The sequence below is a fragment of the Hyperoodon ampullatus genome, assembly GCF_949752795.1.
Source record: "Hyperoodon ampullatus genome assembly, chromosome: 12".
In the NCBI taxonomy this organism is placed as follows: domain Eukaryota; kingdom Metazoa; phylum Chordata; class Mammalia; order Artiodactyla; family Ziphiidae; genus Hyperoodon; species Hyperoodon ampullatus.
In genome coordinates, this window is record NC_136925.1 from 73,528,755 (window position 1) to 73,556,389 (window position 27,635).

General features: G+C 51.4%; 1 protein-coding gene across 1 annotated transcript; it reads right to left on the reverse strand.

Annotated features, from left to right (window-relative positions):
- Nucleotides 1–602: 602 nt before the first annotated feature.
- Nucleotides 603–26,104, reverse strand: ZC3H12D (zinc finger CCCH-type containing 12D; the record flags this gene model as incomplete). Its single annotated transcript, XM_079716163.1, has 5 exons — nt 603–1,303; nt 2,691–2,797; nt 5,951–6,185; nt 10,889–11,028; nt 25,800–26,104. The coding sequence occupies 5 exons, from the start codon at nt 26,102–26,104 to the stop codon at nt 603–605; spliced, it is 1,488 nt and encodes a 495-aa protein (XP_079572289.1).
- Between the last annotated feature and the right edge of the window lie 1,531 nt (nt 26,105–27,635).

The window sequence follows — 27,635 nt, forward strand, 5'->3', positions numbered from 1 at the left end:
GATGCCAACATCTGCACCGGCCAACTGACTACCTATTTAAAACATGATTTGATGTAACGAAATTCAAGGCCATTTACCAGTTTTCCACCTTTTGGCCATGGCCCACATTCAGTTCACATGGCCGCCAAGGGTACACAGGCACACCTGTAGCTAACAAAGGAGAGTTTCCCACTTAGCCTGATTATGTGGGGTGTGTCTCTCTTCCACTCTATTTCGGGTGTCACCCACTAAATTGATCTTGGGACCCACTTGTGGCTCCCAGTTGCAGCTGGACCAAAACAGCCATGGAGTGTTCTGGACAAACCCTTGGAGCCCTAGTGGGCCTTTGTAGTCTTAGGCACGAGAAACCACTCCCTCTACGGAAGGCAACCTTATTCTGCAGAACACGGACCTCCAGCAGCAGCCCCTGTGTGGTCAGGGAAGGTCACCAAGTGCCACCGTGGGCACCGCAGAGGGTGCGGAAGCTGGCCTCCTCCAGGGAACGGACCATCTTTAAAGGAAAGGGGGTGGGCCAGCCCAGGTGCAGGCTGACCACGGCCACCAGCCCAGTGGGGTCGCAAGGCAAGACTGGGACATCACATGTGGTGGCCTCGACGAGCTCCTCAGGGCTTCCCCACGGGCGCACCGGACCTCTGGAATCTCTGGATGAGGAGGATGAGCCTGGCGATGTCGGAGAGCTCGGGGAACAGGGCCATGACGCTGTCCACCTGGTGGGGCGGGAAGGTGCTGCAGAGCACGGTGCGCGCCCTGGCGCGCGAGTCCACCTCGGGGGCGGCAGCCTGGGGCGCGGACCCCAAAGCCCCACCGAGGGCGTCTTCATCCCGGCGCGACCCCACCCAGGCCGAGCGGCCCGGGAGCCAGCCGGCCCCTGGAGGAAGGGCCCACGGGTCGGCGGGCTGCTGGCGCGAGGGGCGCCGGTCACTCTGCGGGGCGCCGGGGCGGTACCCACCCCGTAGGCCCGGCGGGCTCCGGGGGCTCTGGAGGCCGGGCGGCGCTGGCGGGGACGGCGCGGGCCCGGACGCCACCCAGTCGGAACAGGGCGGCCTGGGCGCGCGGCCGCTGCCGGGGCCCCGAGAGGGCGCGCGGCGGGGCCCCGGGTCGTCGCTGAGGACGAGCCGCGAGAAGCCGCCTCCGAGAGTCGCCACGTCGGCCGCCCGCGCGCTCCCCCGCTGCGCCTCCTCGCCGCCCGCGCCCCGCCAGGCCAGCGTTTGCGCGCGGAGCTCATCGGCCACAGCCAGCTGCGCGTGGTGCGGCCTCTCCGGGTGGTAGAACTTGCACTTGATGCCGTAGGTGCATTTCTTGCCTGGAAGGGGCGGGGCAGGGGGAGAGGGCTCCTGGTGAGAGACCCTGGGTGGGGAGGCCCGGTGTGGTCCGGGCAGTGCCCGCCCCGCGCGGCCTTTCTCGGTGGAGATTCCTCCGGGAAGGCCCCCGGGCCTGCTGCAGACTTGTCAGGTTTGGGGCGGGACGAGGTGGGGAGAAGTGCCCTGGGGCGTAGGCAGGACGAATGAGGGTGCAGCACCCTACTCCTCGTGGTATTTTCCACTGGACACGGTACCCCAGTGTTACCCACCCAGCGCATGGGGACTGTTGCCTGGAAGTTCCCATGACCAGGGGCTGAGACCAAATCTCTGGATCCAATGACCTTCAGCCTCCACTTCCCCAGAGACGCTGTGGATCCGGCCAACCTAGTGGCGGGGGGTTGGGGGTGGGTGCTCATGACATAGGATTGTGCCTCCAGTGCTGACTCAGTTTACCCCATTGTCCACATCCCTTGTGCTAATCATTGCCCTCCCCTTACAGACTGTTTTAACAGAGGTGATCAAATAATTTATCATCCAAACCAGGGCCCTTCTGAGAGTGGAAGGGAACAGGATGGGCCAGCCGAATGTGTGTGTGATCACCTTAATTCTAACAAGAAATGACTCTGAATGTCACTTACGGCATCTTAAACTTCTATAGGCACAAAAAACGAGGCCTGGGGACATTAAATAACTTGCCCAAAGCAAGCTAGTGAAAGAGCTGGCCAGAAAGCTGGCGTCCCTGGAGGGCCCTGGGATAGAATCCTTAATTCTTTTTTTTTTTTTTTTTTTTTTTGCGGTATGCGGGCCTCTCACTGTTGTGGCCTCTCCCGTTGCGGAGCACAGGCTCCGGAGGCGCAGGCTCAGCGGCCATGGCTCACGGGCCCAGCCGCTCCGCGGCATGTGGGATCTTCCCAGACCGGGGCACGAACCCGTGTCCCCTGCATCTGCAGGCGGACTCTCAACCACTGCGCTACCAGGGAAGCCCCGAATCCTTAATTCTTAATGGATAGCACCAACCAAAGTCCCTAAGGGTAGGTAGGGGTTTAGGTAAGACTGTGGGGCAGGATGTGGGCACAAGGTGCCAGGGGAGGGACTGAGAAAGGAGAGCGTGGGGTGCACACAGCATCCCTGCTCCCTGGATGTGGCTTTGCTCTGTGTGTGACCCCTCCCTCCATCCAGCCCTCACAAACCGCATGCAACAGGGGTCCAGGATGGCAGTTCATCATTACAATAACCCTGTCAGGAAACTGCCATCCAGAGAGGTTAAGTTACCTCCCCAGGGTCACACAGCTGATTAAGGGCAGAACCCAGGCTAGAGCCCAGGCTGCTGACCACCCAGCCAGTGCTTCTGACCTGAACAGGGCCCACTAGGCATGGGGCGCTACCCACCATAGGGGCAGTGTTGCCAGGACGGCTCTGGGGGCTTTGGCTTCCTGCTCAGGAAGTTGCTCAGGGTGGGTCCCCGACGGCCCAGGGGGTCATCAGGAGGCATGAACCTGGAAAAGAAGCACAGGGGAGTGACTGCAAGGCCCACGGAGACTCGCCGCTGGCAGCACCAGGACTCTTTCTCCCACCCAGGGGTTGTCACAGCGTGTTAGAGCAGCACAACCTTCCTCCACACTGACCCGCACAGAGCACAGCACTGACAGATCCCAGGACAGCAGCCCCTGGGCCTTGTCCAGGTTTTCCTCCTGCTGAGTCAGCAATGCCAGAATCACTTAGCAACTCCTGGAAACATGCAGGCTCCGGGCTTCACACCAGACCTGCTTAATCAGAACCTCAAGTTGTTCAGGAATCTGCATTTTAACAACTTCCCAGATCATTTTTATCCACTAAAGTTGAAGCATAATTGCACTAGGTCTCCCCTGGGACCTAGTCTGAAAGCGACTCTAAGCTGCATTCCAATGTCCTCAACAGAAGGCTGGAGACCTCCGGGGGGCCCGGCGGGCTCTCTGGTCCTGGGAGCTCCATTTCTCCTGTGTTGCCCCACAGCTCTGGGCCTCTCAGGTTGGGGATGAAAATTAACAGAGTTCAAAACGCCAGCTGGTGGGTCAATGAAGAAGCGGATCCGGGTGCAGCCTGCACACAGGTGCGGAGGCACACACAGCCCCAGGGCTCAGTGCAGGCTCCACCCTCCTCTGCAAACCGTGGGCGGGGGTCACTTCGTCACTCTCTGACACCACCCTGCCCCCCGCCTGCCCCTCCCCTTCCCTGGCATTGGTCTGAGGAGGAAGGGAATGCATCCTCCATGCCCGCAGCTCAAAAGGGAAAACAACGTTCCTCAGAAGGAAAACTCCCTCGTTCAGCACAATCCACTTCTCATATGAATACTTTCGTTCCCAGGAGGCACTTCCAGGTCACACAAAGGTTCCGCTAGAGAGGGAGTGGATTCTAATCGGGGGCTTGTTTTTATGGGCTGGTTTCCCCCTTAATGTCAAGGGTCACGCTGGGGTCCCACCGTGCAGACCACATCCACCAGGCCGGCCCCGAGCTGGGTGATCCCTGGTCCCGGGTAGCCTCCGTGGCTCAGATCCCAGCTACACAGCCGGCTTCTCAGAGTTGGGCCCTGACCAAGAATCTGGGGAGCCACCCAGTGCAGTTATTAAAAGTTCCCAAAGGCTTCACCTCCTGCTCTTTCCCGGGCCTCACAGCCGGGAGCTGGGCCAAGAGGGCCCTATGGACGTGCCCAGGGCACAGGGTGAGCGTCCTTGCCCACAGGCAGGCGGCAGGCTCTGCCCTCTGGCAGTCGGGGGACCTTCGGGCAGGCCCTGAGCAGAGGCCAGTGTGTCAAGACGACTTGGCCTGGACCCCAGGCTGTCACCAGGTCAGAGGCGGCCATGATCCATCAGACCTCAGTGAGGATTTTCTGGATCCGATGGTGCCAGCCTTGCCAGATTCCTCCAGGCCTGAGCCAGAGAGAGGGAGCCATCAGCCTTCTGAATGTGGAAATGACCATGGGGGATACTGCGGGGCAGCTGCTGTGACCATCCGCCCCGGGGCTTAGGAGGGTGCCTCTGCCCCCCTGGCTGTGGGCCAAGGGGTAGTGGGGGCAGCAGTACGCCCTGGAGGCACATGTCCTGGCCTGGCCTGAGAACAACCGCTACCACTAGGGGTACAGTCCTCTCTGGTCCTCACGACCATCTCAGAGGTAAGTGTGACTAATCCAAGGGCAGATTACTCAAGGTGAAGAACGTTCAGCCCAGTCAGGTTGAGAGCTTTCCTCACCACGCACAGCCCGTAAACGGCAGAACCTCAGCTTGAAACCTCATCTGCTGCTCCCAGAGCCCTAGCCCTTTTCCACCACACACACAGCCCCGCAGGCTCCAGGGTCAGGAGCTGGTCTGCCGTGTGCAGGTGGCCTGATACAGCGGCCATGTGGCCTCTGTCTCCCCGTCTTCCCTACCCCAGGGCTGCAGCCATTCACACTCACTCACTCAGTAATCTACCACTGGTCATTGGGTGCCTATAATGCGCCAGGCTGGCTGGAGCTGTGGCAGATAAGACACATACAGTCCCTGCCCTCACCGAGTTGGGGAGCTGGTCCCAAACCACATTCCTAAAAGCCAGTGAGGGCTTCCCTGGTGGCGCAGTGGTTGAGAGTCCGCCTGCCGCTGCAGGGGACGCGGGTTCGTGCCCCGGTCTGGGAGGATCCCACATGCCGCGGAGCGGCTGGGCCCGTGAGCCATGGCCGCTGAGCCTGCGCGTCCGGAGCCTGTGCTCCGCAACGGGAGAGGCCACAACAGTGAGAGGCCCGCGTGCCGCAAAAAAAAAAAAAAAAAAAAAAAAAAGCCAGTGAGAGAGCTCAGAATGAGGACCGAGCTATCATGCCTGGAACAGAAATTGGAATGGGAGTGACGTCCCAGCCTGCTGTGCCCTCCCCATCTTGTCCCACCCTGTGACCGTGCCCCTCTTGCCAGGCTCTTCAGCATGCCTGAGGACGCGGGCAGTGGACCAGCCATCGCATCCTGCCCACCTCAGCTCCGTCTAGGGGCCCTCACCCAGCACCCGCTAACCGCTCTGTGCTCTGTGACCCTGACTTCGTCCTGCTTTCACTGTAGCTGGTTGGTCCAGGGGGGACCTGACCCAGGAGAAACACCCTAGGGGACAGATGAACCAATCAGATTCTCTTGAAAGTGTCAACCAAGACGTATAAGACGGAGACAGTTCCAAGATCTTTACAGCCCCAAGGAAAAGGTGATGCTGCCCACTCCCATCCGTAATTCAGAACTTTGAAAAAAAAAGACAGAAGCGTGAAATAAGTGAAAGGGAGTGCAACAAAGTTCAGACTCACCCGATGATGACAGTTCCAGTGCTCTTATTTGAACTGTTAAATTCTTCAAAAATAAAAACAAAAGAAAGGTCCCCCCAGGGCCATGCTTGGCCCACTCATCAGGCAACTGGGTGCTGGCTCAGCTGGATGTGGGCGTGGGAACAGAAAGGTCACAGGACAGTTGGGACAAGACAGCCCCGTGGGGGAAATCTGGTTACGAAAGAGAGGAGACAGAGAGGGCCAGCAGAGAGATGTGCGGCGGGGAAGGGGCGCGGGCGGCCCGGGGCAGGGGGGGCTCTGAGCCCGTGACTAAGCCCCGCGGGGGCGCCGTCACCGCCCCGCCCCCTACCCGCCCCAGGACCCCAAGGGCCACACGCACCGGTCATTGACGAAGGAGAACATGAGCAGCCTCTGCTCGATGAACCACTTCCACTCGGGGTTCTCGCTCTGCAGGTCGCGGTAGTTGTCGTTGGAGACGATGACCCCGTCCTGCTCGTAGGCCACCTTCACGACGTAGCGGTCGTCGTAGCAGGACACGCGCCTGCCGCTCACCTTGCGGGACGGCGTGTACACCAGCACCGCCTGCCTCTCCAGCTCCTCCAGCACGTGCTGCTCTGGGGGCCGCAGGGCGGAGACCGCCTGAGGCGCTTTCTCGGACGGACTCTCCACCCGCAGAGCCGCCCTAAACTCCGGAGCAGCTCAGGGCTCCTCTCTGATCAGCTCGCCCCTCCCACCGTCCCCGCCTCCCTCCCCCTCCCCCTCCCCCTCCCTCCTATGGCCCAGCCCAGCAGGCAAGGAGCGGGGAGGTCTCGATAGGAATTTGCCAGCAGCCTGAGGTCAAGGGGGCTGTTGGCTTCTGTCCTGCCTGCGTCATGACAGGAGTCCCGAGGATGGTGCCCAGCCAGGGAGACACACTTTGGAAGGAAGAGTGAAGCCACAGCTCTTGTCCTTGTGATGGTTACCTGCCCCGTGCCCCTCCCACGGTAGACACAGAGGTCTTCTTCTGGAGAAAGACAGCCCTATTTTAACTAGAATCCCGGCACTTAGGAGTTACCAGGAGCCCCGCATCCACCAGGAAGAGTGCCGCCGGGGCCCTTAGCGGAGAACCGCCCCCCTCACCGCATGACACAGGAGTCTGCTGGGACACCTTCAGGACGGAGCAGCCCACAACTGACAGCTCTGAGGGACACAAGAATGTCACGCAGAGAGGCCGGGATGAGGGATCTGCAGCCTGCATTCCGCTCTCCGCTCCGGCTCTCGGGTTTCTCACCCCTCTCTGAACATCAGGTTTTGCACTTACAAGATGAGGAAGATGATACCTGCACCTGCACCACAGCATCTGTGGGGCGGCTGGACCAGCGCATGTCGGGGGAGCCCCCAAGAAGCCTGGGAGGAGGGAGTGTGTCCCGGGAGCTGCAGACGTTACAAGGTCTCTTAACAGGAGCTAAAATCTGCATCCCTGGACGGCCTACTCTTTGATCTTACTTTTGCCTTCATAGACAAAAGAAATCCCTTCCACACGAAACAGTTAATCCGCATGTGGAAGATTATTAGCATATTCGTCCCCCATGTCTCAGTCCTTTCCTATATGACATGGTTCCCAGACCTTTTAAAAGTGCATAATGCATGTATGGTACAAAGAAGAATTTTTTTTAAATGCCGTGTGTGTGGTGATCATTTTGTAATGTATAAAAATATCGAATTGAGACAGGAAGGAAGGAGACAGGGCACAACTACTGAAAGAATGACACAACCATTAAGAAGAACGGGATACGACAAAAACTGGTTAGAACCTACTACGCGCAAGATGGCCGAAGATTAGACTTCCCTAGACCTTGAGCCTCATTATACCCTTATTGTAATGCATTAGCTAAATGACACTATGACAGGCACCATGACAGATCCAAAGCTAACCATAAAAGGCCAAAAAGTAGGGGGGTGCCCCAATTCCTAGAGACCCCTGCCCCTTCTCCAAGACAGTTAGAATAGTCCTCCCACTCATTAGCCCAGACCATAAAAACTAACCACTCCGTATCGCAGGGCCGGCTCTCCCCCTCTGAGATGGCCCACACTCTGTCTATGGAGTGTATAGCTCTCTAAATAAACCTGCTTTCACTTTACTATGGTTCACTCTAGAATTCTTTCCTGCCCAAAGCCAAGGACCCTCACTTGGTAGTGTGTCCCAGGGACTCACTCAAGACCTCGGACATGACTATCTTCCTGTGCCCCATTTTTCCTGCAACAGAATCACTGTGTTGTACATCTGACATTAATACAATACTGTACGTCAATTATACTTCAATTTAAAACTACAATTCATTAGTTAAGTGCCCTGTGTGCAGTACTCCCTTTGAGAAATAGAACACGGCCCGTGCTTTGAAGTCCCCATTGCCCCTCGAGGTTTGCATCTCCCTCCACTCCCTTTAAGATAACCCAATTTTGAGAACTTTGTGTTTACAATTCCTTTGCTTTTATTTTTTTAAATGCATATATATGTACCCTTCAAAAGGACAATTTCCAACGTGATTATGAGCCTCCAGACTTTACACAAATGGAATCATCTTGCACATGTAACTTCTTTCCTCATTGAGCATTGTGTGCATGAGGTGTGGCCATGTCATGACGGTCAGTTTTGCACAGAAGTCTCCTGCTACAGAAGGACAAGGGTTTCTCTAGGGTCTGTCTTAAGGAGTGATATTGCTGAGTTGTAGGGAAAGGCACTTTACAAGGTAATGCTGCATTACTTTCCAAAGTAGTTATATCAAGTTACTACCCAACACAGCGTCTAAGGCAACCTTGCCAGCACTTGGCATTTGCAGGTTTTTAAATTTTTCCCAATCTGGTGGGTGTAAAGTGGCCTCTTGTTGTGATTTTATTTTGCATTTCTCTGGTTACTAATACAACTGAGCATCTCTTCATATGTTTATTGGCCATTTGTGTTTTCTCTTCTATCAAAGGCCTATTCATGCCTTAGCACGTTTTTCTATATATTTGTCCTTTGTCTTGGTCTTATTAATTTGGATAAGTTCCTTATAGATTCCAACAGGAATCCTTCATCAGGGATATGTGATATATGGCCTCCCCCAGGTTGAGGCTTGTCTTTTCATTTTCTTGTGTTTGTGGTATCCGCTAATGAACAGAAGCTTTTACTGTAATGTAGGCAAATTTATGACTCTTTCCGCTGTCTCTCTGCATTTGTTGTGGCTTGTTTAAAAATTCTTCCCTACCCCAAAGTGAATTCCCTACTCTTTACCCATTATGTATCGCACACTATATATTGCACAATATTGCACAGCTGTTGAGAGCCACCATTCTCCATGTTCAGACCATAAAGAATAATCTGGGACAGCTGGTCCATGATGAACACAAGTGTTCATCCCCCCCTCCTTCTCATAATCCCATTGAAAGAGAAAGGAAGCAGTACAGAAGGGGTAGGGAATCCATAAACACATTAAAAATGGGCTTGGGGGGCTTCCCTGGTGGCACAGTGGTTGACAGTCCGCCTGCCGATGCAGGGGACACGGGTTCGTGCCCCGGTGCGAGAAGATCCCACATGCCACAGAGCGGCTGGGCCCGTGAGCCATGGCCACTGGGCCTGCACGTCCGGAGCCTGTGCTCCGCAACGGGTGAGGCCACAACAGTGAGAAGCCCGCGTACCGCAAAAAAAAAAAAAAAAGGGCTTGGGGACAGCAGCAAACCCAGGATTTTGACAAATTTTAGGAAGACAGAAAGCAGGTAGGATCAGAGACTTCCCTGGCGGTCCAGTGGTTAAGACTCCATGCTTCCAATGCAGGGGGTTTGGGTTTGATCCCTGGTCGGTGAACTAAGATCCCACATGCCACGGGGCAAAAAAAAAAAAAAAAGAAAGCAAGCAAGAAAGCAGGTAGGATCACATTGATCCTACAGTACAAAGGGAACCACAGCCCAGAATGTGCCTGGAGGCTGCAGAGAAGGTAGAGCCTGCTCCCTGCAAAGTCCCAGCGCTCTCCAGCAGGAGTGGCGAGTCAGCAGAAGTCGGATTATTAACTGAAGGGCTACCACAGGGCCGCTGCATCCACCCTTTCCGGTCCCTATCGCTGTATGGGAAGTGAAGATATAACTAGGAAGGAGGAGGTTCCCATGTGGCCTTTGACCTCCTAAAGTAAGACCATCATCCTCGTGGCACTGGAACGTGTGGTGGGCACAGGCGTCCAGCTGCCTGCCTGCTCTGCGCAGGGTGTGCTGAAGTGAACTCTCCTGATCAGCACATCCAATGGTCAGCCCTACCTTTTAGGGAAAGATCCAAATACCAGGAGAGGAAGCCCATGGCAACTGCACAGCTATGTATTTAACCAATCTGGTTCTTTTTTCACAAGTAAACACTGACAAGCAAAGGATCACCAGACTTTTGAGAAGAAGATTTAACAGCACAAAGAGAGAGAGAGAGATGAACAAAGAGGACTGACCCCAGAAAAAATAAATATGATTCATGGAACTTCAGAGAACTTTTTAGAAGTCTGTATTAGTATAGGAATAGTCAAAAAGATACCGTATCTGTAAAACAAGAATAGTGTTTTACTTAAAAAATAGAATCAGAAAGAGAAGAAGAAGCAATTGGTAACCACTGATAGAACGGAAAACAAAACCAACAACTTTTGGTTAAAAGGCTGGAAGAAAAAGTCAATGAAACCTGCCAGGATCACGAAGAGGTCGGCCCCAACATTGCGGACTTGGCTGACATGATACCAACAGTGCCTTAGCATGTGACTTCTTCTTATAAGAAAGTCAAACAAACAAAAAACCCTGTTTATTTAAACCACCTGTCCTATTATTTATAGCTGAAAATATTCCTAGCTGATATAAGAATTAGAAATAAAAAATTCCCTGGGTTTCGGTTTCCTTTGTTTTTTTTTTTTTTAAATGAAGAGATTGAACTAGATATTCAGTTAATAAATATCACTGGACCGAATGGATGCCTCTTTCAGTTCCTGTATTCTACTAGGGGTGGGATGCAGACCCAATCTTTCTGCAGAGTGTTAAAAGTTATAAGATTCTATTATTTTTGGAACTTAATCTTTCACACTAAAAGAGTAAATACTCTGTTCATTTATCTATCAACAACTATTTATTGAGCACCTGCTATATGCCAGCTGTTACGCTAGGTGATGGGTCTCTGGCAGGGAACACTCATAGTCAGTGCTTTCATGGAGCTTATAGTCCAGTGAGGAAGACAGACGTTATCAAACAAATGGTAAGCAGATAATTGGCTGTGATTTTCAGGAGTACTATGGAGGAAAGGTGTACAGTACCTCTTGAGAATGTACCTGCCCCAGCGTACCTCTAATCGGGGTATCAGATCTTGGTGGCTCTTTCCTCCAGGAGGGGACAAAAACTTTGATGTAGGTGTGTCCTCTGTCCCTGAACCAGTCCACAGCCAGCTGGATTCCCCGGCAAGAGAAGGCTTCTTTATTTCCATGACTACAATGAGAAAACAGACATCTGCAGAGAAACAGGAAGGGTTCCTCAAGAGTGACTTTTCCTGGGAATAGCCTGGATCATAGTCTCATAATCAAAGGGAATCAGGCAAACCTGCATTTTGAAAATAGGTCATTCTTTGCACAAAATATATCCCTTAATTGGAACCAATTAGCTTGTGATCATATGTAGAGGGTCTTGGGCTCCAAGGGGAGTGCATTCCAAGGATTAATAGACAAGATCCTCTTATTAACTGAAGCTAATATGGCTCAAGAGAGGGTTGTCAAGGTGATATTGGTCTTCCCAAGTCCAAGTAAGGAGGCCAGTGTGCCCCACAAATTCCACTGTAATCATCCACCAATGGAGGCAGGAAGGAGAGAGTAGTGTGAGAGGAGGCTCAAGACCAGGCAGGGGGACTTCCCTGGTGGTCCAGTGGCTAAGACTCCGTGCTCCCAATGCAGGGGGCCCAGGTTCGATCCCTAGTCAGGGAACTGGATCCCACATGCTGCAACTAAACATCCCGCATGTCGCAACGAAGATCTCGCGTGCCGCGACTAAGAGCCAGAGCAGCCAAATACATAAATAGAGTAAATAAAATTTTTAAAAAAGACCAGGCAGGGGTCTTAGGAGCTAGAAGATCTGTCTACTCCTAAGAAGCATGAGAAGCCGTAGAAGGATTTTAGGATTTTAAGACTGGGGGTAAATGTGATGTGATGAGATGTGATCTGATGTATGTTTCAAAGAGTTCAACATGGCAGCACAGAGGACACTAAGTTGGAAGGATGCAGAGTAGGGGGGACACCAGTTAAGAGGCAGCTGTAGTCATCAAAGCAAAACCTGATGGTGACCTGGACCCAGCTGGTGGTGGTGAAGAGTAGGTGAACTTGAGAGATAGTTGGAAGGTAGTATCTCCAGAATGTGGTGCTTGACTGGGTACAGGGGTGATAGGGAAAAAGGCACTGAGGAGACTTCTGACTTGTATAAGGGGATGGAGGGCTCCCTGAGACAGACCCTGTTTGGGAGGAAGACAGGATTTAAAGAAAATGATCCTGAGTTTGGTTGTGGACACATGGTGAGTTGGGAGGAGGCTTGCTGACCTCTAAGTGGAAATATTAAATAAACAGCTAGGGTTCAGAAGAGAGGGCTGGGTGATAAAACATGTGAGTCATCTGTTTAAGCACCAGTTGGAGCCACCGCGTGGAGAGAATTGCCTGGACAGAGAGTGAGCATCCAGGGGCTGGACCTGGAGGAGCCCTGGAACCGAGCAGCTGGTTTCAGGTAGAGCAGGACAACCAACGAAAGAAACAAAGGCATCTCAGAAGAGAAGGGAGGGGCTTCCCTGGTGGCGCAGTGGTTGGGAGTCCGCCTGCCGATGCAGGGGACACGGGTTCGTGCCCTGGTCTGGGAAGATCCCACATGCCGTGGAGCGGCTGGGCCCGTGAGCCATGGCCGCTGAGCCTGCGCGTCCGGAGCCTGTGCTCCGCAACGGGAGAGGCCACAACAGTGAGAGGCCCGCGTACCGCAAAAAAAAAAAAGAAGAGAAGGGGGTAAAGCAGAAGAGGCTGCACCATGGAAGCCTCGGGAGGAAGGCAGCCAAATGCTGCTCTGAGGGGCCAGTGAAGCCTGAAACCATCCCTCAGACTTCATTGGTGGAGGTCAGCGGCATTTTGCTGGAGAGGGAGACAGGTACATAGATTTGAGATACCGAGAATGCAGACTCAATGGGACTTGGCCATGGCCTGGCCTCAAGACTAGCTCACCCCCTGCTCACCACTTCCACCCAGCCACCGGCACTCCCTCAGCCCTTTGCCCTGACCATGCATCTCCCTTCACTCCCATCACAGGGCCTTTGCACCAACTATTCCACTCCTCTCAGCCCAGTCCATTCCTCCTTTGGCTTCGCCACTTCCTCAGGAAAAGCATCCCTTCGCCTCTAAACCCCGTCAGATTCCCCTGTTAGCAGTCCTCACAGCACCATCCTCGTCCTTCCTGGCACTTATCACAGTTGGACATGCACCCTCCCCCACGGGATGAATTGGGCCTCCCCCCCTCTAGAGCACAGGTTCCTGTGGCTGCCCGTCGTTCCCAGCACCTAGCATGGTGGTGCCTGATAATTGGTAAGGGCTCAACAAAAACATGCTGAAGAAATGAATGACTGAGAAGAAACAGGTCTTATGAGCAGCCGGAAGAGAAGCAGCCCGGGCACAGGGAAGGGTTGGCTGGAAGGACACTGGTGCAGGAAAGGCTTGCGTGTCTAGGGACTGAAGAGAGGACAGTGCGGCTGCAACCCGTGGGGCAGGCTGGGTGCTTAGAGAGCCAAGGGGCCCCGTGACTCTCACATCCTCTCCACATCCAGGCAAGGCTAACACATCAGATCTTCACATTTGTGCCTTCTCTTGTGTGTGGCTTCTTCCACTACTTTCTCAGAGAGGATTAGGATAGGTCCAGGTTTATAAAGTAAAAAAGGGAGTCTTAGAAATGCTAATCAGGGGCTTCCCTGGTGGCGCAGTGGTTGAGAATCTGCCTGCCAATGCAGGGGACACAGGTTTGAGCCCTGGTCTGGGAGGATCCCACACACCGTGGAGCAAGTGGGCCCGTGAGCCACAACTACTGAGCCTGCACACTGCGATGAAGAGTGGCCCCCGCTTGCCACAACTAGAGAAAGCCTGCGCACAGAAACGAAGACCCAACACAGCCATAAATAAATAAATAAATAAAATTCTGAAAAAAAGAAAACATCATGAAGTCTTACTATGTGACACCATATGGTAAGAAGTCATTAATCCTTTAAAAAAAAAAAAAAGAAATGCTAATCAATGGTGTTAGAAATTGGGCTTTGTGGAGATTCAAGAGAACTCTAGATTCCTGTAGCTCCAGCGACGTATCAGGAACCAGGCCTCACCCCCCTAAATCTGTAGGGTCTTCCAGCTTAGAGATAATAGCTCTTTGACCGTTGTCACTGAGCTGTGAGGCTTATGCAAACAGTAAGGAGAAAATATCAACAGGGGGACTTCCCTGGTGGCACAGTGGTTAAGAATCCGCCTGCCAGGACAGGAATAAAGACACAGTTGTAGAGAATGGACTTGAGGACATGGGGAGGGGGAAGGGTAAGCTGGGACGAAGTGAGAGAGTGGCATGGACATATATACGCTACAAAAGGTAAAACAGATAGCTAGTGGGAAGCAGCCGCATAGCACAGGGAGATCAGCTTGGTGCTTTGTGTCCACCTAGAGGGGTGGGATAAGGAGGGTGGGAGGGAGGGAGATGCAAGAGGGAGGAGATATGGGGATATATGTATATGTATAGCTGATTCGCTTTGTTATAAAGCAGAAACTAACACACCATTGTAAAGCAATTATACTCCAATAAAGATGTTTAAAAAAAAGAGTTTGTAGTAAATGTAATCTCATCATGTAGAATTACATTATCTACTTAATCCATTATTACTGAACATTTAGGTTATTCCCAGTCTTCTGCCATTATAAATAATGACATAGTTAACATCTTTGTGCATAAAACTCTACTTGTATTTCAAAATTATGTCGTGAAGATAGATTCCCTCAAATTAGAATTACTAGGTCAAAGAACGTGAGTACTTTTATTAAGGGTTTTGATACATATTGCTAAATTATCTTACGGAGAGATTGTACCAATTCACATTCCCACCAGTGGTGTATTAGAGTACTGCGTCATTTCAACAGTTTGGTAATTTTATTGGCAAATAATGAAATCTTGCTTTAATTTGCATTTTTTGATTACTGATGAGATTGAACGTTAAAAAAAAATATGTTCATTAGCTATTGTTTTTTCTCTGTGAATTTTCTATTCACGTTCTTTGCTTATTTTTCTACTGCGTATTTTTGGGGATGTCTGTTTTTCTTTTACTTGTAAAAACATTTACCTATTAATGATATTAAGCTTTCGTCATATTATTGCCAATGTTTTTTCTAGTTTTGTTGGACATGTAATTTTACAATTCTTGATATGCAGAACTTTCAGATTTTTTCATATTTAAGTGTACCAATCTTTTTCTTTGCAGTTTCTTTTTTTTTAAACTGAGTTTAGAACATTATTACTGATTCCAGGATATGATAAATAATCAGCTTTGTTTTCTTTAGTTTCATGACTGTTTTTCATATTTATCTTTTTAGTATTTTAGAATTTGTTTTGTGGTAGAATGTAACATGCAGCTCTAAGCAATTTTTTTCTTTCAAAGTAGATAGTTGGTTTCTGTACACAATTGATTGAATAACCCAATTTCTTTCCCATTGACTGCTGGCCCTTTCTTCATCTTATATTACTTTCTTATGTAGTCAAGGGTCTATTTCTGGGGCATTTCTTCTCCAATGGTTGGTGGTTTTTGTTCTCAAGTAATACATTGTTCTAATTATTACAGCAATAATACTACTTTTATATCTTCTTTTCCTACAGTTAATACCCCTTATTTCTAATTCAGTATTTTTAGTTAGACTAGGATTTTTTTAAGAAGAGTGTTTAATAAAAATGGTAATAGTAAAAAAAAAAAACACACAAAATAAAAGAATCCACCTGCCAATGCAGGTGACACAGGTTCAATCCCTGGCTCAGGAAGATCCCACATGCCGCGGATCAACTAAGCCCGTGTACCACAACTACCGAGCCTGCACTCTAGAGCCCACGAGCCACAACTACTGAAGCCCACATGCCACAACTACCGAAGCCCATGCACCTAGAGCCCGTGCTCCGCAACAAGAGAAGCCACCGCAATGAGAAGCCCGCACACCGCAACAAACAGCAGCCCCCACTCACCACAACTAGAGAAAGCCCATGTGCAGCAACGAAGACACAACACAGACAAAAACAAACAAATAAATAAATTTATTTTTTAAAAAATCAATGGGGCCGTCTGTGGTGAAAAGGAAGAGGAAATGGAAAGCTAGTCCCATCGGCCTCAGCAGAAGTTGCAAAACAAGGAGATGGAGGGAGAATGAGGGGCCACTCACAGCGTCCTTACCCTGACCCCCAGGCCTGCCCCACTCGCTGAGCCATGAGGGGACGGGAGGGCTGGCAACACCGCGATGGATGTGAACAGGAGGCTGAAAGCTTGTCTCTCAGCACAGCCTGGGCCTGTCGCAAGCCTCTCAGAGAAATCCTGGTTTCAGCGGGTGCAGCCTCCCGCAGGGCTGCAGAGCTGCCATGGAGGAAAGTGGTGGATAGGTGAACTGGAAGCGACACCCCTGGATCCCTTGCTTCCCCAGGCCTGGAGGATTTCGTGCAGCCTGTGAATGGACAGCACTTTAAGCCAGCATGGTTCCCCAAAAGGCCACATGGGACCGATGACCCTCTCTGTTGACCATTCCGGAAGCCAGGCCAGCCAGCCCACTGCTCTGCAGAGGAGCCCGGTGAGCGTCCCAGACCCCTCTGCCAGACACCACCAGGTCTCAAAAGCCTCCAGATGTCATTTGGGAGAGGTGCAGGGCAAGGGAGAGGAAACACGAAGCCTGAGTCCTCCAGGAGACAGAAGACACTGAGCTATCACAGACGGGCAAGTGTAAAGTTTGCTCCTTCCCACTACCTAAAAGGTGGCGAAGAGATTTCACCTATCATAGAAAATAAGGTCTGTGTTCTGTGCACACTGCAGCAGTGATGTGGACATCTGATGACACCCACACTCCCACCCCACCACTGAGCACGTGTCTCTGGGCCACAGCAAAATCTGCCCACAGTCCATTCTCAAGAAAACATATCGTTGCCACAATTCTTTTAAAATTTGTTTCTCTGGGCTTCCCTGGTGGCGCAGTGGTTGAGAGTCCACCTGCCGATACAGGGGACACGGGTTCATGCCCCAGTCTGGGAAGATCCCACGTGCCGCGGAGCGGCTGGGCCTGTGAGCCATGGCCGCTGAGCCTGCGCGTCCGGAGCCTGTGCTCCGCAACGGGAGAGGCCACAACAGTGAGAGGCCCGCGTAACGCAAAAAAAAAAAAAAAATTTGTTTCTCTGGCGTGCCATGTGGCATGCGGGTTGCAGGATCTTAGTTCCCCGACCAGGGATAGAACCCGGGCCCCCTGCATTGCGAGCGTGGAGTCTTAACCACTGGACCACCAGGGAAGCCCCTAAAATTTGTTTCTTGATTGCTCTCTTTTCTGTGACTACCTATCTGTCTTTAACTGTTCAAAAGCCAACTTTCCATCCCTGATGCCTTTAATGGGTGTGTGATTTGGGGCGGGGGTTGGGAGGTATAAATCACACACCCATCAGAGGCATCAGGCACCCTATCCCTGTGAGTGGGCAATGGTGAGCAGGGTGACAAGTTCCAGAGACTCTGGAGGCAGGTGGAGGGGAGGCGGTTGGAGGTGCAGAGATTCAGGAAGAGAAGAGCTGAGGAATGGGGCCACCATCAGCGTCATGCAGCAGAAACTGGCCCCACGGCCTCGCTGATACAGGACTCCAAGATGGCAGACCCCAACCAAGAGGCTCCAAAGGACAGATACGTATCCCCCAGACCAGTGGAAGATGGAGGGAGTGTACATCTTCCCATCAGTGCAGCCAGTATCTTCCCTCTCTCCCTCAGAGGTGCCCTCTCTTCCAGCCTGAATTCCAGGCACAAGGAGGTCGGGGACTGGCCCTGAGCACCCCTAAGTTGGTCTCTCTGGAATGGAGGACTTTTCATTCAGGTCCACCATTGTGCACACACTCGACCCCAGCCTCATGAGCCTTCTGGTCTCTAGAAATGTGAAGATTATCTATGTTCAGTCCTTGCCATGTCTTTTTTTTACCAACCTCAAAACTCCATCATGGCTGCCGTAGTCCTGGCCACAGAAAGCCCTGAGCAATGGCAGGGTTGATGCCACAAGCAGGGGTCACCCCCTCACCACGTGGGGCTCTGTTTCTAGGAGATGTCAGAGCTCTCAGTCAGGTAATAAAGCTCAGCAGTCACCCTGGAAGCCCACACCCCACGTACAAATGGGAAGAACGTTAGCCAGAGGCACCCCTTCCCCTGGGCTTCTCCTCCACCTGCTCAGCATGCAGCTGTGAACGTCTCCGTCAGCAGGGCACTGTGCTGGGGGCCTGGGGAGCAGTGAACGAGGCAGACCTCACCCCAGCTTCTTGGAGCTCAGTCTTAACAGAGACCTGTGTATCTGACCACTTTGCACATGTGCCTAATTTAATCATTGCAAGAAGCCCTTGAGGAAGTGACCTTGGCCCCATTTCACCCTTGAGGAAACTAAAGCAAAGCCATGTGCTGGCTCGCTGATGTCTCAGTGGATCTCAGAGCCTAATCTGTTGGGCTGCAAACTCTTCCCTCCCATCTGCATTTATTCCTGCCCCGCTCCAGTCTCTGCTCCTGGGACCCAGACAGCAGCTCCTTCGGAGCAAAAATCACCACCTGTCCACAACACTGTAAATCAACTGTGCTCCAGTCAAAACTTTAAAAAATTACCAGCTGTTGGGCTTCCCTGGTGGCGCAGTGGTTGAGTCCGCCTGCCGATGCAGGGGACACGGGTTCGTGCCCCGGTCTGGGAAGATCCCACATGCCGCGGAGCGGCTGGGCCCGTGAGCCATGGCCGCTGAGCCTGCGCATCCGGAGCCTGTGCTCCGCAACGGAAGAGGCCACAACAGTGAGAGGACCGCGTACCGCCAAAAAAAAAAACAATTACCAGCTGTTAAAATGTTCGAGCTGGGGGAGGGCCTCAGCGCTTATTAACAGCCACTGAGAACCAGTTTATCAGAGAGCTGAGCGCCAGGCCCCGGGAAAAGGAAACAGGAGTGGTAGGATTTGAACAAAGGGAGGTGGTAACGGAAGTGGGTAGGTACCTGAGGCAAATCCTGCCTGACGAAGTGTGCCTGGGCAGCCACCATCAGCGCGTAGCCATTTACACTAACCGACAATCTAAGTGAAGGCCCCTGTATCGTTAACTGTCGTCCAAGAAGTCTCTGCAGAAACCAGCAGACGGTCTTATGAAGAGCGAGGCGGTGGTTTGGGGGTGAGACGAAAGGAAAGACAAGCGGTGATTCCTTTGGGGTGTGAGGTGTCAGTCAGCCCAACACTGACTGACTCTGTTTCTTACTTGGGGTTAAACTGCAAACACTCTGAACCTGGAGTTTCTAGCCCTTCCACCAAGAGATCTCCCCAGTTCAGGTCTGTGAGGAGATGGGGGTGACCTCTGAGAGAGGGTGCTCCCTCATCTCATAAAAGGAGAAATGGGTGCAGACTTAGGTAGGAACCCAAGGCCAACGTTGGTTGGAGTCCATTCAGAGGCTGAGAGGCAGGTTGGACCCCCAGCCCGGGAGTGTGCCGCCTACACCCACTGAGAGGGCCCTGATGAAAACCTCCCATTGCCAACCTCAGCTCTCTCATCACTGAAGATTTGTTTCTCCAGAATATGCAAGATTCTGTTAAGGTTTTTAAGAGTTTAAAAAGGTAAACAACAACAAGTCAAACAAAAAACCCTGTACATCCCCAAATGAGGAAACATTCAAATGAAACCCTTGTCAAGGCCAGTAAGAGGATGTGAAATTATCAGGTGGTTTTTCCCCAGGCTGAAAGCCTTCAGCTCACTCCTTTCCTAAATTTGCCTACAGAACATACACCACTGGGACTTGTCAGTACGTGTGGGTATGTGTGGGTTTGCCAGGCAAGAAAATGTTGGCAAGAGTCGGCAGCGAGGAACAACATTCTTCCCAAACACCACGGTGCAGCTGGTCACGTGCGTTCAACGGAAGTCACCTTTTTAAGACCTTCTGGACATTTTTCTTAAGGCCAAGCATACAGTGACTCCAGTGCTCAGCTCACAGCTTCCTCTTTCCTGCACATACGCGTACGCACACACCCCTGAAGGTGTAGGGACTGTGCCTGAAAATCCGTCTCTGTGCTGCTGGTCAAGCAGAGCCACCATTCAATGCACATGTGACCTTCTGAGGGTTCCCAACAGGCTGGCAGCTGCAGGAGGGGCATCCTGGCCCCTGGTGAGGGAGGGGGTCTAGTGTGTCCTGTCTGCAGCGGGCACGTCTGGAGCTCATCGTGCCTGGGGAGGACTTTGGGCAGCACAGGCAGGCTCTGGCCCCGGAATAAAAGCCTATGGGGTCAGGGTCTCCCGCTCTGAGACCAAAGATGCATGGCATCCGCAGCCCAAAGATACACAGTGCTGGGGACATGGAAAGAGCACTGAATCCACAGCCTGGCACTTACTGCTCTGGGACCTCTGGCAAGTTACTTACTCTCTCTGAACCTCTGCAGAAGAAGAGACATCCCTTTATGAGAAAAATGCATTTATTTCTTTCACACATGCATAGAATAATCACCCTGCATCCTAGAATGTTAGAGATGGAAAACTACATAAGATTATTATTATTCAGTCCAACCTCTTAACTGTATAAACAGGGCTCAGAAAAGTCGGGTGACTCTGTTCACAATAGCCAGGTCATGGAAGCAACCTAAATGCCCATCGACAGACGAATGGATAAAGAAGATGTGGTACATATATACAATGGAATATTAGTCAGCCATAAAAAGGAATGAAATTGGGTCATTTGTAGAGATGTGGATGGACCTAGAGACTGTCATACAGAGTGAAGTAAGTCAGAAAGAGAAAAACAAATACTGTATGCTAACACATATATGTGGAACCTAGAAAAATGGTTCAGATGAACCGGTTTGCAGGGCAGAAATAGAGACACAGATGCAGAGAACAAACGTGTGGATACCAAGGGGGGAAAGCGGGGGTGGGGTAGTGGGATGAACTGGGAGATTGGGATTGACATGTATACACTAATGTGTATAAAACATATAACTAATAAGAACCTGCTGTATAAAAAAATTAAATTTCAAAACAATTTTTTAAAAAAAGGTCAGGTGACTCATGCGGAGGTCACACAGTAGGTAAGCTGAGGAGCTACAGTTGTACCGTCCATTATGCAGACACTCACCACATGTGGCTATTTATACTTCAAGTTAATTCAAAAGAAATAAAATTGGAAATTCAGCTCCTCTGCCACACCAGCCACATTTCCAGTGCTTGGCAGCCCCATGTAGCAAGCGGCCACCATATGGACTACCATAATGCAGGTAAAGAACTTTCCATCCTCACAGGGAGCTGCTCTATTGGGCAGCCCTAGGCTAGAGGTCAGAACTCAGATCTTCTGACTCTAAGCCCTATGTTCTGTCCCCTGCTTCTGACCTCCCTAGCTTCCTATGTGAAATACAAGGATTTCAGCAAAACTACGGACGAGCATGAGGTCTGCTTCCCAGGTCCCAATCTTACACACCCGCCACTGCAACTTAGAATTCACACTGAAGTTGACTCACCATTTAGGAAATGATAAATGGAGCCACTGCTCCTGCTTGTAAGAACCAAATAGACTCCTTTTGTTGTTACAGTGAGGAGATGGGAGGTTCTTGGAATTGGGTGGTATGGTCCTTTTGAAATGACTTGAACAAGATGTGTGCTCCGAACCAATACATTCCCACCTATTTTAAAAAGCACTTGGCCAGTGACCCTCACTGCCCATCTCCAGAGAGCAGCCACCCCAGGCCTACTGGGTTCAGCCACTACAAATAGACTTGGGCTACACATTCTGAGGCTCTGGGGAGAGGAGCCCATGGAAACTTCTAGAGTGATGGTATGGTCAGAGCACAAGGATGGAGGCCAGGGTCTGATGGAGCCAGTGTTGATCTTGGCCAAGCCCTTCTAGGCCCTTCCTGTGCTTTTTCCTCTCTCGACTCAGATGGTCAGAGGCAAGGACAGATGAGCCCCTCTCACATTCTCTGTGCTAATGGAGAGGCTTAGCGCCTTCCCATAAAGCATGACATTATCTAGAACTGCTCATTCTACATCAGTGGTTCTTTATGTTTTGGGGATCACAGATCTTCTAAGTAGCTATTGGAAGCTGTGGATCTTCTCCCAAGGGGACCAATATATGTATACAGATTCCACTTCTTGTAAATCATTTCAGGCCACTGCTGGCTTTGAAAATGGAAGGGGCTATGAGCTAAGGAATGGAGGTGGTCTCCAGAAGCTGGAAAAGGCAAAAAAACATATCATCCCCTCGAGCTTCCAGAAAGGAACACAGCTCTGCCGACACCTTAATTTCAACCCAGGGAGACCCAGGCCAGACTTCTGACCTCCAGAACTACGAGACAATACATTTGTGCTGTTTTAAATCACTACATGTGTGTGGCAATTTTGATATAGCAGCAATAGAAACGAATACAGATTTTTTTGGTCTTTAAAGATCCACTGAAACACAACTTCCCAAAGATAATAAGAAAAACAAAACATGGCTGAAAAGGCAGGCTCTTGTTCTCTGTGAGCAAAGGCAGACACAGTCCAGGCTCCAGGGGACAAAGCCACAGTCGGGAAGTCGGCAACAGGCACCCTACAGGATGCTGCTGCCAACAGAAGACACACTTCTCACCTGCTCAGGGCAGAAAGCACATGCATCCCAACCTGTCTTTTAGGCTCCTCCCCACTCCTTCCAGGACCAGACAGCACATGAAGCAGCAGCATCTTCAAAAACACAGAATGGCAATGCCTACGATACTACAAAACCTCAGCGAAGGAGAATTTTCAGAAACCATGTTTCTGAGCTTAACCGAGTTTTGAGGTCAGCAGATAACAAGTAGACACCATGCTGGGTTTCAATAATCCGGCCCCTCTAAAGGTGCGTCTCACACTGGGAGCTATCCTCTGCAAACGAGGATCTGGCAGAGGCTGAGGTCAGGGGTCCTCTTGAAACTCTGGCTGGAGGACACAGGAGGTGTTATTGTAGGAGAAGGAGCAGGGGTGGATCTGAACATCAGACCCCAACTCCCTCCCAGACGTGCCCTTGAACAAATTAAGTCCCACCATCAGGGAGCTGTGAAATTTCTCTTTTTGTTCCTAACTAAGGAGATGCAGTGGGGCAGGGGAGGGGATGTTTGTGTATATGTGCATATATGTACGTACACACCCTGAGAACACACACAAATACATGTGTTCTAGGTATCTGAGGTGCTTTTTAGGCAGCACAAGTCTGAAAGAATTCATGTTCTGACACATTCTTAATAATAAGCCTGAGAGATGGTTTCCATTTGTAAGCCACAGACTAATTACAATCGTAGGAGGTGAGGGCCGGGTGGGACTAAATGGATTTACCCAGAACACGTCTAGGTCATGTGCAAATAGAGGACGTGGTTTAAATGTAAATTCCAAGCAGCAACAGAGACTTTCATCAAAAGAAAACCCTCTACCATCACCCTATTGTAGTCATTCCTAAAAAGCGTCTGGTCCCTAGGGCCTCCTTGGTGGCCCAGCGGCTAAGACTCTGCGCTCCTAGTGCAGGGGGCCTGGTTTCGATCCCTAGTCGGGGAACTAGATCCCACTTGCCGCAACTGGGAGTTGGCATGCCGCAACTAAGAAGATCCCACATGCCAGAACACACACGGCAACGAAGATCCTGCGTGCCGCAGCTGAGACCTAGTGCAGCCAAATAAATAAACAAATAGTAAAAAAAAAAAAAAAAAAAAACCTGGTCCCCAAAGAGAGAATGCTTTCCTGTAGCACCTGCAGCCATTCTGCTCTTTTGATCTGGAATCGGAGAGCTCATATAATCTTAGGACTGGAAAGGTCTTCGATTTAAGCACTATCATCTTACTTTAAATACAAGCCAGGGATTTCCTTGGTGGTCCAGTGGTTAAGATTTTGCCTTCCAATGCAGGGGGTGCGGGTTCGATCCCTGGTAGGGGAGCTAAGATCTCACATGCCTCACAGTCAGAAAACCAAAACAGAAGCAATATTGTAACAAATTCAATAAAGACTTTAAAAATGGTCCATATCGAAAAAATCTTTACATGTAACCCATGTCTTTCTACTGACGTCCAGAGGAAGAGATGCCTCATCCAGACCAGGCAGAGGCCAGGCCCCCTCTCAGAACCCAGCAGACTTTCTTCCTAGGATGCTCAGAACCTACTGGATTCTAAAAAATCCCTTTAACTCACCCAGAGATCTTGAATTAAGCAGGATTTCAGAGTCTCGCCTATCTGGTGCCTCCACAGAGCATGTGTGAGAATGTTTTAGAGACCGAAGGACCAGCTTCTAGGCCCCAGGGAAAAGGCAGGGCTCCACTGCCTATTGACATAATCAAGCCCAGGGAGACCTGGCTGGCTAAAACTTGAATGAACGCTTGAATGAACTTGTCCTACACACCAAGCAGGGCATATTGGAACTGCCCCCACGTCCGGGCCATCTTGAGTTCACCTTTCCACACTTCTGTCCTGCAGTGCTCAATCCAAAGTGAGCCCAGGGACTTTCCTGGTGGCACAGTGATTAAGACACCCACCCCCACCCAGTGCAAGGGGGCCAGGTTCGATCCCTGGTCAGGGAACTATAGATCCCACATGCATGCCGCAACTAAGGAGCCTACCTGCTGCAACTAAGACCCGGCGCAACCAAATAATAAATGAATAAATTATTTTTTTAATTTAAAAACAAACAAACAGGGCTTCCCTGGTGGCGCAGTGGTTGAGAATCCGCCTGCTAATGCAGGGGACACGGGTTCGAGCCCTGGTCTGGGAAGATCCCACATGCCGCAGAGCAACTAGGCCCGTGAGCCACAACTAGTGAGCCTGCGCGTCTGGAGCCTGTGCTCCACAACAAGAGAGGCCGTGATAGTGAGAGGCCCGCACACCGCGATGAAGAGTGGCCACCGCTTGCCACAACTAGAGAAAGCCCTCGCACAGAAACGAAGACCCAACACAGCAAAAATAAATAAATTAATTAATAAACACCTACCCCCAACATCTAAAAACAAAAAAAGATCCTTTTAAAAACAAACTAACAAACAAACAAAAAAGCGAGCCCAAATTTTCAGGGAAAACCACTCAGCCTGTCAGCCAAAGAATACCCTGTTGACACATTCAGCGCCGATAACACTGCTGTTCTCCACCCACCGTGGCTCAGCTTTCGGAAAGGGTCGTGTGTCTATTTGTAGTTGTGAGTGACCGACTTCCTATGGCTCTGCCCTTTGCTGGGCTGAAGCTAAGCCAAACAGTAAAATAATGTGCTGGTTTGGGCAAAGCCTCCTCCGTGCCCAGTGTGGAGTGTGGGTGAGGCTGCAGAGCTTCTCTCTCAGCTGAACTTGGCCTCTCCAGGAAAGATGAGGCGGGGCGCGAAGCTCTCATCACCGAAACACACAAAGATGCCAATACACCACTATAACACTGCCTCTAGAGCTCAGGGGCCACAAGCACACCTCCCGCACCCAGCTAGGGAGCCACTCCACCACCGGGGCTGCCACCAGCACGGCTCACAGCCCCCAGCAGAGGGCTTCCAGCACAGTTCAAGTATTACGTTTTCCCATCTGCTTCTCATAACCTTGAGGGGAGTCAAGAGTTCTCTCTTGACCTGTGTCACAGAGGAGGAAGCTTGAGATACCCCGGCTTTCCCAGAGTCACACAGCTGGTCAGGGACAGACTCCAGACAGGAAGCCGTGCTCACCAAGGCCCAGCTCTGGGCTCTTCCCCGATTATCCCTGAGTTAGTACGATAAAAGCTGCCGTTTGTTGAACACTGTGCCCTAGGCATTTCTGTGCAGCTCCAGTTCTTACAATCACCTTCTACGGAGGTTGTAGACCAACGTTACAGGTGGAGGAAGCGAGGCTCAGAGGGGTTAACCGACTTGGTGAAGGCCACACAGCTACTGAGGGATGGAATGGGGATTCCAAGCCCCATCCATGGGCTCCAAAGCTCCTCGGACAGACCCACCGAGAAGAGGGACCGTTCCCCCCGCCCGCCCGCGGCTAGGGGACGAAGAAGCTACCTCATTGCCACGTTGCTGCCGTCGATGACTATGGGTCGCAAGGAACTGGCTGGGCCTCCTCTGTCCTCTTCCGGGTCCGCCCCCAGCCCGCGCTGGGCAGAGTCGGGGTTCCCACAGGAGCCCCTGGGAACGAGCAGGGGCGCGGTGCTTCCCTCGTGGGCGCTGGGCCGGCTGCCCGTCTGGATCAGCTCCTGGAGCACGTCGTTGACCAGGGCATCCTCGCCCAGCTTGCCCAGCACCCTGACCACATCCTCCCGGCCGTAGCCCAGCTTCTGGAAGAACTCCATCTTGCTAGAGCGCTCCATGCTGTGCCAGCTGGGCCCCCGCGAGGGTCCTGCCGCCGGCCTCCTCCTGGCAGTGCCCTCCCGGCATGAGCTAGAGAGAAAAGGCATCCATCAGGTGTTTCCTGGGCAGAGGAGGTGAATTATGGGTGCTCTCACCCCACCCCCCCCCCGCTTCTCTGTCAGGAAGTCACGTCAGGGCCTGGTCCCCTGAGGAGTTGCAGTGGCTCAGTGAGCTTGAAGAGCCGCGATGCAATCACGGGGCCTGTACTAGTGACTCTCCCAGGCCTTCACCCCACGTCCGGTCCCCGCAAGGGGGCCAGAGGGACCCAGAGCCGCTGAGCAGGCCACCCAGCCCTGGGGACATTTGTGCACAGGCCAAAGAAATGTTTTTGAGGCTCTGCTATGGCTGAATTGTCTCCCCCCACCAGATTCATATGTTGAAGCCCATCCCTCAGCCCCCCAGTATGTGACTGTTTGGAGACAGGGTCTTTAAAGAGGTGATTAAGGTAAAAGGAGGTCAGTGGAGTGAGCTTTAATGCAATAAGACTGGTGTCCACATAAGAAGAGGAGATTTGGACACAGTTGGGTACAGAGGGAAGGCCATGCGAAAGCACAGGGGAAAAAAGGCCATCTACCAGCTAAGGAGAGAGGCCTCAGAAGAAACCAGCCCCACCGACACTGTGATCTCAGGCTTCTGGCCACCTGAACTGTGAGGAGGTGATGATAATAATAATAGTAATAATAATTATAATAATAAATTAAAAATTTAAAAATACACCTATAGAGTCATCCCTTGGTATTGGGGGCGGGGGGCAGGCTTCAGGACCCCTGCAGATACCAAGCTCTGTGGATGCTCAAGTCCCTTATATAAAATGCCTTAGTATTTGCATACAACCTAAGCATATCCACCGGTACAGTTTAAAGCCTCTCTAGACTACTTATAATACCTAATACAATGTAATGCCAGGTAAATAGTTGCCAGGGCGTGGGAAATTTAAGTTTTGCTTGAATGGCTCAGGTCTCAGGCTTTGGGAACTCTTTGAGTTTGGTTAGCTGTTCGGGGGGAATGGGAGTTAGCCAAGACAGAGGAAGCAGCAGCAGGTACAGATTCCCCCTTCCTCCGTGGGTCAGTCTTGCCCCTCAGCCAGGCCCCACCAGGCCAGGAAGAAGGACAGGTGTGGGGACAGCTTCTCCAGGGCCAGAGCAGGTGAGGGGCTCAGGCTTCCAGGGCCTGCGTCTGGGAAATTTCTGGGATTTGTTTTCGAATAGTTTGAATCCACAATTGGTTGAATTCGAGGATATGGAGGGCCGATTGTATACATATTATACGTACATAAAATAAATACCAAGTCTGTGGTATTTTGTCATGGCAGGCCTGGCAAACTAATACAGCTCCTCGGCTTAAATAGGGGAAAACGCCCCTTGGTGAATTCTATTCCCAGAAACACAACGCTCTGACCTAAATTCAGCTCTGTGCACGGGCACAGCTTCCCCTAGCAATTAACTCAGATCGTACTGAGCCTCTAAAATAGAAGGCCCTAACCCAAACTTG